The 11,949-nt window shown below is 36.4% G+C and overlaps 1 protein-coding gene and 1 long non-coding RNA gene across 2 annotated transcripts; both read left to right on the forward strand.

Annotated features, from left to right (window-relative positions):
* Positions 1 to 117: 117 nt before the first annotated feature.
* Positions 118 to 2,256, forward strand: LOC109861823. The gene is made up of 3 exons (XM_020441636.1): positions 118 to 150; positions 681 to 1,649; positions 1,837 to 2,256. Exons 1-3 carry the CDS (start codon positions 118 to 120, stop codon positions 2,137 to 2,139), a joined length of 1,305 nt encoding a protein of 434 aa, XP_020297225.1. The 3' UTR covers positions 2,140 to 2,256.
* Positions 2,257 to 5,398: 3,142 nt separating this feature from the next.
* On the forward strand, positions 5,399 to 6,942 carry LOC109861824. Its single transcript, XR_002251025.1, has 2 exons — positions 5,399 to 6,309; positions 6,415 to 6,942. It is a non-coding gene; the product is annotated as an uncharacterized LOC109861824 (long non-coding RNA).
* Positions 6,943 to 11,949: the final 5,007 nt, after the last annotated feature.

Raw genomic sequence — 11,949 nt, forward strand, 5'->3', positions numbered from 1 at the left:
GTAGTCCGGGAACTTTCCGGACAAACTGTGTATGCACTATATTAATATTATGTTTATGTAACTATAATTCAATAAAAAACATTTTTTAAGAAAAGTTATCTCAACATAATTATCAAAATGTCAAGTATATCGAAACAAGAACACTGTCATGTACGATGCGCCGTACCTAAGCGCGCGAAAAACAGACCACTAGATAGGTCACTTTTAAGAACTTATAATTCAAAAAGTATTGTAGCCTCGACAATATGGTATTAGAGGTTTCGTCTCAAAATGATCTCAGGAATACGTCATTTAATTTAAGGTCGTGAGTTGTGGAACACTCTGTATATATATATATGTATATGTGTGTGTGTGTGTGTGTGTATTTTGTGCTACTTATCTTTTAATATTTAAACTTGTGTTAAACTAGAAGTAATAAAACAAATTTAATTGCAATGCAGCGCAAGAAACTGCGGTGCTCTCTTTTTTGAAAACATTCAAAAAAGTTAAATGTGTTTTTATGAAATATAACTATTATATAGTCTGCAAGAAAGAAGCAAGATAATGAGAAAACAAAACAGAAATTCAAATCATACAAAGTGAGAAAAGCAAACAAATTGTGACATGACATCATGCTGCAAAATGCTTTTAAATGAGTCTTAGCACGCAATTAATGTCAGTTAATTCTCCGTGTGTTCCAGAATAAACCTGCATCCAAAGAAATCGACAGTGTTTCGATCCTGCGGGAGAACAGAAATGTAACTTTGGCCTCATGGCGCAAGGATAACACTGAAGTGATCAGTTCCGAAACAAATAATCACTCTTTAGACGTCAATCTCCAGAAAAACAAAAACGAAAAGAACGATGAAACGACGACGTGGAAGTACTATCATCAGCGGACGGACGACATCCTGGACAATCAAAGGAAGAACAGCAAGAATGAGATCAACGCTAAACTGAACAATCAAGAACACATCTCCGAGTGCAAAGATGACGAAGGACAGAGAATACGTAGGATCGATCTAAAAACATACGGTTTTGAAGAGGTCTCGGATCAAAGAAAGAAAACCGCTCAATACCAAAGAGTTGCAAACAAACTGGATCTAAGTTTCTACGGTTATGAAAACGGCGTCTTGCGTCGCTCTCATTCTAACATTCAGCTGCATCAACCATTGCAGAACGAAAAGTCGAACCTGACGAAGTGGACGATTAGGTGTCGCGCAGGATATAAAGAATATGCAAAGTCACTTGACTGCAAGAAATTCACAAATAGCAAGGACTTCACAAAGTTCAAGAATGGCCATATAGGCTTAAGACTTATATCGGCTAAATCAATGCCCAACGTCACTGACGATGTGTATTACAAGTCGAGTCTGATCTATGAGAATCGAGCCGCCAGAAATCTGATAAATCGCACAATCAATAGATCGGAAGATGAATTGATGGATGAATGCAGCATGACTGACGATAGTTCGTTGCTAAACACTTACGACGAGATCTCGTCCGACGTTAACAAATCTTTCGAAGATACATGTGTAAGAAGCAAGGACCACACACAGTTACGAAAGCAAGTGAGCGAAGTATTTCATATGTTGCCTTCGGTGAAAAGACTCGCGGAAGCATTCGGCCGGAAACAAACTTCCAAAGTAGAAACTACCATGCCCGCAAAAGTAAATAGAATTTTGATAATTAATTGATCTGTTTTTTCAATTAAATACTATAGCTTAGAATATTGGTTTGCAATATACTTAATTTTCATCTAACAATATTGCCATTTAATTCAATATGAAATACAAAATCTTTTGTTGGAAATGGTGATAGAATAATTTTACTACTTTGTACTTTTTTGTCTCATAGGTGATGAAAACAGATAACGTCAAGGAACGATTACCTATATCTGAGGTACAGGTAGTCGAAAAACCAAGACAAATGCACAGCTTAACAGCCAGGTCGTTCTCGAAAGAATTTCGAGAAGGACTGCGCCAAATGCCCAGTAAAGTGAACTCGCTACCGGTTAGTCGATTTATAACAGAGGAACAATCGGCAAATCAAGCGGAAGTTGTGCGATCGAAAGGGGAAGACAAAGATACGGACGTGATTTTGCCCGGCAAACTCAGATCAAACATCATATTTTGGGAACAATTGCAGAAGAAAATTTAAACGATATTCGGCAAATGTCTAACAATGTTGCAATTATTTTGTATATAGATAGTAGATAAGCAAAAAGTACGAAATTGGAGTTATGTCGTCAGAATAAAACATAATGTAATTGGGAAACATGAGTGTTACGTCCTGGCCTTTGGTAACGGTCGGGCCTCTGCGGATCGTACCTGACACACGATACTTCATGTGTTTACGCCCGGCACACTGACCTAGAGAAAGATAGGCGAAACAAGTGTGCGGGTCAAACGAGAATTTCAGACGCAAGCAAGCAATGAGGTTTCTCGCTATTGCTTGCTTGGCGTCTTCCCGCTCGTCAGTCTCTTTTTAGGACTTAGACAAAAATTTAAATTTCTTGGGACGAAACCTGGCGACCATTGAAAAGATAACAGGGATGAGATATAAAACGGAAGTCCAAAAAATAACTAAGTTCAGCTAATTTATTTTAAATGCCTCTTAACTAAAATTTTTATTTAATTTATCGTTTTGTGGTTTCCATCTGGTCAACATGTTATGATTTCTATGGTATCGAGTGTCTACGTGTATACATGGATGTGTATGTATGTATAAATGCGGTAGACTAATTGTAAGTCGTCTAAAGTGACTTCTATTATTTCTCTTATTGTGGAGGAGGGAGGGGGGTAAAATCGGTAGAAATAGATATATTTGACAGGAACTTTACGGACTTCGGGGAAACTAGAAAAGGACCTCGCAATTTTATATAAATTTGAGTTTTGGTTAAATCAGCAGATTTTCTTATATGTTGTAGATTATGATCTGTTAAATAAAACATGTAAGACATAGAGCAAAAAAATAAATAGGTTTTGTGTTTGAATGGTCTAAAATCATCGACATCTTACTATAAAATACTCGATAACTTAGAAACGGCTGACCCAAAGTGAATAAAGTTTTAACGGTTTTAAAATCTCAACAAAGACCATAGGAATACGTAATAAAAGATAGAGGGTTCCGCTTAAAACATTCCAGACGACCTTGTTCTGACCTCGGCGACATCATTTAAGGTCAAATTGATAAAGCCAATGAATAGATCTTTTTAAACCTCAAAACTTTTATTTCAAACATTTTTTTATAAAACTTTTAGCTTTCGAGATATGTTACCGTTTTGGAACTTTTTATATACTGTTGTTACGTCCTGAGCTTATGGTTACGGTCGGACATTAGTGGTAGTACGCAACAGACGCACTGACACATTCAAACGAACGTGAAGTCTATCCTGGCACACTGAGACAGATAAGGTAGTCAGGAATGCGCGGGTCGAGCGAGACAGTTCGGCAACGCAGATAGGCCAACGGAGTTACCCGATTTTTCTCTGTCTAACGTATTCTCACTCGTCGGTTCCCTTTTAGGTCTAAGACGCAAGTCTCAATTACACACTAATTATACACCCGTTCATTCCTCGTTAATTCGCGTGGTTCCGTCCTTGGTAATTGAGACTTGCGTCTTAGACCTAAAAGGGAACCGACGAGTGAGAATACGTTAGACAGAGAAAAATCGGGTAAGCTTCGTATAAACTTGCGTTAAATTGACACGTACAGACGGTTCGGATTCGATAATGTATCTTACTGATAGCATTTCTTTATAATCGTTACAATCGGCGGAATGTTTAACTGGAGTGATCAAGATTATTGAGCTGGATTAATAAAGAAGTCTGGAGCGTGTTTACAAGAAATCATTTCTTGTCAAAATACACTGACACTAGTTAGTTACAAGTCGTCAGTCGGATCCGTCTCCGCAAGAGATCGTAAAATGAGAGGGTCTATTGTTCGTACTTTAACATAGGCGCTGTTCATTTGACTATGAGTAGCAAATCGAAATAATCAATTAAGAGTAGATAACTATTATTGAATAATTGATTGGATAAATATTCACGATTATTATTACGATACTCGGAATCATTACATTACGTTGTGTATCGAGAATTAGAATTGGTTGTAAGAATTGATGATCCTGACTGCTGCTCAAGGCGAAATGGAAAATATGTGTCGGTATTAGTGAGACTTACAATGTATTCGGCGATATATTTTGAGTGATAGCGGTGCTGGTAACTGGCAACGTCGCTCAGTGTTTGGTCGTAGCTGTTTCGCTTGGATTCGCGCTGCTCGCGGATGATCGGAAGTAGAGTCGGCGGCGCCCTCAGGAGGTTTGACGACTGAGTAGGTGCGAAATTTCCTCGGGTTAACGGAGTGATCAATTGATAGTTAGTCACTGATTTTACCGCGCAAAGCTGTTCTTTGATAAATCTCAACTGTACTGAAGATCAAACTGTGGTGAAAACTGCGTAGCGATTAACGAGCGTGGATCGTGGATCCACGCTTTTATAGCTGCTGGTTGATTTCCCCTTCTCCATCGTTCTTTTTCGAAATTTTGACCTCTCGTTTGTTGACCTCCGGGGCGAAGACCTTTCCCCTTTCGTTCGATTCTCCGGATCGATAGGATTATCATTTGTTTATATCTCGCTTATCGGTATGTGCCCTATCTTGTTTATGTCTGCGAGTCGCAGCTCTAGCCTCTCGATTTACGACTTTCCTTCTAGAGTTACGAGAGCTGTGGCGGTTTGTCGGGAATCGCGAGTGTCTATGCTTATACAAAGGGCTATTGTCCGTTAAAAATTTCCTCTCAGGAGTCGATAAGATTTGTTTATTAATCTAGGTGCTCTAGGCTCGATTGTTTATAGTGCGTTGTCTGGCGCGAGTCTGTCTGTCTTATCTCGGCTGGCTCTCGTTTCTCTTTCCAGGAATTCGTTACGGAAATTATTCCTTAAGACTACTACTACTTAATAATTATTTTACATTGCAAAATGAAGGGGGCCGTGAAATCCAGGACGTAACACTGTGTATGATCGTATATAGTTCTATGTATAATAACATTTCACATATAATTACATGTAATCATTTAATGTTATCCAAGATATGAACTCATGTATAACATAAAAATTTTTTATAATATATCTAGTATAATATCTCTACTCTTAGCCTAACTCATGCATGTGCGTGTGCGTGTGTGTGTGCGCTTGCGTGTCGCGTGCCTGTGTGTGTGGGTTTGAAGACGGAAAATACTACGGAAGTGACGAACCGTGGGGTTCTTATTTCTGTTGTAATACACGCACGCGCGCGCGCGCACGCACGAGACCAGTCTCTTACCACGTCCGTGTCGTTGATCCTGGGTTAGGCTAAGAGTAGGGATATTACACTAGATATATTATAAAAAATTATTATGTTATACATAAGTTTATATCTTAGATAACATTAAATAATCACATGTAATTATACGTGAAATGTTATATTATACATAGAACTATATACAATCATACACAGTATATAAAAAGTTTCAAAACGGTAACATATCTCGAAAACTATAAGTTTTATAAAAAAATGTTTGAAATAAAAGTTTTGAGGTTTAAAAAGATCTATTCATTGGCTTTATCAATTTGACCTTAAATGATGTCGCCGAGGTCAGAACAAGGTCGTCTGGAATGTTTTAAGCAGAACCCTCTATCTTTTATTACGTATTCCTATGGTCCTTGTTGAGATTTTAAAACCGTTAAAACTTTATTCACTTTGGGTCAGCCATTTCTAAGTTATCGAGTATTTTATAGTAAGATGTCGATGATTTTAGACCATTCAAACACAAAACCTATTTATTTTTTTGCTCTATGTCTTACATGTTTTATTTAACAGATCATAATCTACAACATATAAGAAAATCTGCTGATTTAACCAAAACTCAAATTTACATAAAATTAGTGCGGAGTCCTTTGACTAGGATATTATGATCAGAGGGAAGGCATGACGAAGGGAATTTTTTTCTGAAGTCAAGGACTAAATCATTTTCTGAAGGAGAGAGGTCGGCGATAAAGAAAGAATCTACTAATAAACTGAAATGTGACAGGTGATGAAACAGAGATTCTTCGTCGTCTTCTGACAAAATCTCGGATTCGGATGATTTGAAGGAAAGTGGAGGAAAATGGTGACAAGGAGGAGTAGAAGGATCATCAAGGTCAGGAATTTCTTCAGAAGTTACGGAGAAATATGGCAGGAATTCTAAATACTGGGGAGAAGGAGACGGAGGACAAGTAGAGGGCGACTAAGCCCGATGAATGGATGCGTGTGCCTGTGTGTTTTGTGTATGCGCGTGGTAGCTATTTTTAGTGTAAGTGTCTGTATTGTCTGTTCTAGGAATAGTTATATTATCGTTAATCCTAATTGCTGCTTTTATGAACGCTATCATTATTTTTGAAATTATTTAAATCCTCAGAAGGGACGAGGGTGTCGGCTCCGGTTGTCCGCAGCAGCCGTTCCAACGACCAACAATTGTGGAAGGCTTGCTAGATTCAAATCAGCCAGCAGTCATTTTAAACAATTTCAAGTCGCGAAGGGCTTACTAATTACGAGAGAAATTGAGAAGTTTACTTGCATTCAAATTTTCTATTATGTCTTTGAATATTATTTGCTTATAAATGCGCTTATCGATTATTAAATGTTGGAACCTCCGGATTTTTGAAGTGAATATTTTATTGTTTCACTTACTACTTGTCTTTCGTCCGCTTTAAGGGCGTTCTCCGAATTATTGATTTTCCTAGGATTTTCTTTAAATTTGCGATATACATAGTTTATGATCTTATTTCTACGTAGCCTTTTTGGATAATAAAGGTAGCAATGTTAAATTCAAAAATATGGAAGATTTAAGTTTCAATTTTTAACATGGATTTCCTATGCTGAGCCTTTGTGAAATGGGGTTTTTTAAAGTTACTGACGACAATTTTTGTAGGATTTTTTTAAAAAACAAGTATGTGGTAGCGGAGAGTGTCTTAATTAAAATACAATTTTGAATAATATGGGAAGCAACCCTTGTTTTCGAACTGTAGCTTTTTTTTTGTTTTTTTTTAGGAGTTTTTTTTGTTTTGCTGGATTTATGTGCGCTGTGTACTGCAGCTATTTTTGAACTTTTGCGCAGAGTAAGCGGGTCTTAGCACTGAATAGCTCAACTTAATTTTGTTACAGCAGTACAAACTTATTCATGAGAAGAGATATTTTAGGTTGCTAACCACTGTATTTAGGTTGCTAACCACTGTAGTCGGAGAACGTCCTTAAGGCCTGTTGTTCTCGCAGGGTAGGGCAAGTTTCGCCTTTTGCTCTTGAAATCAGTTTTATGATTCGGATTGTGTCCTCGCAGAGGTGGTTCGCTGTTTGGTCTGAATTGTCTGGCACTTAGAAGTGGCACTTTCCACTATAACACTTTACTTTTCAACAGACTATGTGACACAATTAACTAGCAGGTTCTGACAACTCGGATCTAACAAGGGGAGGTCGCGACGTTGTACCAATCGATTTGGACGAAATTTATAGGATCAATAGATGACTATGTGGAGTATTGCAGGGTAAAGTAATAAGACGCACTATTCAAGCATTCGCGAGAAAATCAAATTTGAAAATTTCGAGTTACTTTATAAGGATATTAAATAGATCGTTAAATCGAAGAACGCGTAGCGTAGCGGTAGCGTACTAGGTTAGTAGTGTCGACGCTGCTGGTTCGAGTCTCGATATACTTCTTTTTTTCTTCAAAATTCTACAATATAATCTAAATGTAAGCAATTTGTTTATTCTAAATGTAAGTAACGTTTTTTTTTATTTATTGCATTGTTTTGCATAAAAACTCTATGATTCAATAAATATGGTTTTAAAAATAAATAGATTAATACTAATTACTAATTGTGTTCATAAAAAGCGGATAAATAATTATACGCAACATGGTTTAAAGCACACACATTTCTTTGTGATGTTTATTGAACGTTATATCTTTGAAAGATAGAAAACATTATACTTTTGAAAAATAGAAAACAGAGAATGTAAATAAGATAACAGAGATAATAAATAAGAGGACATTTCTGTTACATTGTGAAAAACAAGATTTCATCGATTTGGCTGCTAACAGCGAGAGTAGATAGAAAAGAAAAAAAGTGTGCAGTGCTAATTAAATTGGAAGATATCACTATAAATAAAAATGAAAAGTGTATCTAGTTCGTCATCGAATGAATGTGATAGTACATCAGTTCACGGTGACGAGTCGAAATTACTGCTAAACGATGGCGTTGTTTATATGGAACAATTACTTTTGGAAAATGATCTCGTGACCCAAGAATCATCTGGGACAATTTCTCAGAAGGCAATGCAAAGTGGCGAAGAAATGTATGCATCTATTGTTGAAATGTTACAGTAAATTTTTTGTGGATACAAAAGAATTAATTATGGCAGAATTTGATAACAAAGGTCAATTTGACGAAATACAAGAAGATGATTATTTCGATGAATATATGTTAGAAAAAGAAACAAAAGTAACAGACTAGATTCCTTTAGAATATAAAATCAGGGTTGTTAATATGGCAAAAGAGCATCCACATTGGAATCTCGAAACTTTACAGAAAAAAGGAGGCTCACATTTAAAAAACATAAAATATTTATCCCAATGGAAAAAAGATATTAAACATGGGAGAACAAATATTGACAAATATGCAATTATTAACTCATGGACATATGATCGTTTTGTAGAAGCTAGAAATAATTACCAACACATAACAACAAGAAATTTGCAACAATGGGCGCTGGGCGCTGCAAATCAGTTTGAAAACTTTCCTTTTAAGGCATCAAGAACGTCATAAAATTTAAAAAACAACACAGAATCAAACAACAAAAAATTACAAAATATGTATTCGCAAAAGAAGCTGCCACAATAGACGAGATATTACATTTTGCAATTATTTATCCGGTTTTTATGAACACAATTAGTAATTAGTATTAATCTATTTATTTTTAAAACCATATTTATTGAATCACAGAGTTGTTATGCAAAACAATGCAATAAATAAAAAAAAACGTTACTTACATTTAGAATAAACAAATTGCTTACATTTAGATTATATTGTAGAATTTTGAAGAAAAAAAGAAGTATATCGAGACTCGAACCAGCAGCGTCGACACTATTAACCTAGTACGCTACCGCTACGCTACGCGATCTTCGATTTAACGATCTATTTAATATCCTTATAAAGTAACTCGAAATTTTCAAATTCGACTTTCTCGCGAATGCTTGAGTAGTGCGTCTTATTACTTTACCCTGCAATACTCCACATAGTCATCTATTGATCCTATAAATTTCGTCCAAATCGATTGGTACAACGTCGCGACCTCCTCTTGTAAGATCTATCGCTTATATATGATTCTCGAGAGACGTTGAACCTTTTGAGCTCTCCAATCAATTCCGGATATTCTCTTTTTTGTTTTGACAAAAGTGCAAACCTTGATTCGCAAATCCGCATTAGCGAGAGCGCCAATCATCGGCCTGACTATCATTTGTTTAAAACTCGCTATCGGTTTTGCGTTATCGTGTTTAAATTCATCGACTGACCGCTGATTTTTAGTTTTGACTGCAACTTCCTTTTTGGAGATAGAAGGATTTTGGTTGCTTTGATTTTCCGATTGGAGTTACTCGTTTCGCGCAAGTGTTTTTTATCACTTTACGTCTTATTGCGAACTGAGAATTTAATCTGCTTACTGCGTGGTAGCTATGACATCATTTCATAAGTATTATTTTTGCGAACTGATTAAAGATTATTGTAACCGGAAGGTTTTCTGTTTTCCATCCAGGAGATTTTTGGAATCTCGCATTTTCAGAACGCAGATCGATTACTCACGTTCCCCGATTGCGAGATAAGATTTTTTTTTTTTTTTTTTTTTGCGTTGCAAAGAAAGAGGACCGTGAAGTCTAGAAGGTAACATGAGTAAACGATAAAATCAAGTATTTGTTAAAACGAGTATTCTAAAACAAAAAAAATATAAAAGTAAAAACTTTATCTCGTAAGTTGCGAAATATAAGCACGTGAACGATACAAGATTAATTACACATATCAATGTTAAAATATCAAAAATAGTATTATACTTCAAATAAACATTGGAAGTGTATATTTACAAACTGTATTATGTTGGTCCATAAGTATAAAAACAGTTCTAACAATAGAGTTTAAGATATATAAAAGTTTATTTGTATTGTAAACACACGATGCTCCTTTAAATACAATAAATGATAATGAAACAACTACATTTAATAAGTAATATAAAATAATGTTTTTATCCAATATTTTAATGTTGTGAATTTTTTATTCTGTTATTTTATTGTTTTTCTGCGTTATTTTTCTTTATTAGTTTGTTATTATATATTATATACTCTCTCACACACTCATTATATATTTATATAATAAAAAATTAATACATGCATTTTATTTCAGTTTATCTTATTTTTTCAATTTGTAACTGTCCAAGACTGTATCTTGATAAAGCATTTCATGTTGTTATCATATCATCATACGCAACGTGAATGTGCCTCCGTGTCTCTGTTATATATTATTATAGCCGGCTTGGTGGAACAGAGACGGAACATAGTATGTCTGCACTCTTCCGTAGCCGAACGCACACGGACAGTTTCTCGCTTGTGTGTGTACACAGTGCGTCGCTTGCCCTCCGATCCCGCGCCTATTCCGCGATTCAATGACGCGCTGTGTACATTCGGTGCTCTTGATGTTAATCGGCTTGATTTTTGGCTGCGTTTCAGATATTCACTGCCAACACTAACAATACTTTTAAAAATCTATATTTTACACGTCACACGTACTATATTTCAATTCCAGTATTGACTGTGAATATCATATGCAATGCAGCCTTTCAATCAATCAATTGGTCCTACTTGCGTAATAATGAGGTACAAAGTACCTCGCGCAGCGCACACACACGTTGTTTTTGCGCATATACTTGGCGCGAAGTATACTACACGAAAGTGCTGTCACCAGGCGGCGACAAGAGGAAGAGCACGTTCTACACGTACGCACTCTGGTGGCTGACAATCGTCCGACGACGACGTGGATAAAAATCTTAGAACCTAGTTTTTCGAGATTTCGGATTTTGTACCGAGATATCTCCGTTGGGAAGGCACAGAGGAAAAAATACTTTTTTTCGTGCCTTGATCTCAACTTTTGATTGAGTCTAGGTCAAACTCGATTGGTTTGGCCGTTGTTGAGATCTGAAAATCTCGAAATTCTCAATCGGCCATACTCGCGTAAAAGAGACACAGGATATCTAGCTTGCGTGTATACTGGCGCAAGGCATTAACGTGCCTCTTGATTAATTAATAAGTGTGACCCAATAAGCGCATGAAAAGCAAGGATTCTATAAGCGTATGATTTTCAGTAGAAAAGAAAAATGATTTACTTCATGCAATCTTCTAACAGGAAGAAGCGTGGCAAACAAGCAAGCGGCGTGTGAAACAAGAATACAGGTTAACATTTAAAGATGTTTTTCGAGTTTGAACCGCGTTAGTGTCATTTTTATACCGATGTTTTTTGGACATTTCAGCTCACTTCATCAGGGTTTCAAGAGCAGCCTGATACAAGCGCAGCAATATTGTTACGTCCTGGCCCATGGATACGGTCGGGCTGTGGTGGTACGCAACAGCTGAACGTATTATCTTTATAGCTCGACACAGAAGATGCATAAATTTAACTGTGTGCGAGTCGAGCGAGTTGTTTATACTCACGGACGGGTCAACGGCACGTGCCGATATTACTCCGTCCTGTGAATTCTCATTCAGTGGTCTCTTTTTTAAAGTCTAGAGCGTTCGCTCCAAGGACTATGGACGAGACCGTACGATTGTTTAAGATAGACAAGGTTGGGTAGTGTCTAGTTAAAAAGATAAAAGTTAAGTTAAAAAGTTAAAAAGTTAAATAATTTTAACTTTATCTAGTTA

The sequence above is a fragment of the Pseudomyrmex gracilis genome, unplaced genomic scaffold (genome assembly GCF_002006095.1).
Source record: "Pseudomyrmex gracilis isolate BER0280 unplaced genomic scaffold, ASM200609v1 scaffold_1064, whole genome shotgun sequence".
NCBI lineage: Eukaryota > Metazoa > Arthropoda > Insecta > Hymenoptera > Formicidae > Pseudomyrmex > Pseudomyrmex gracilis.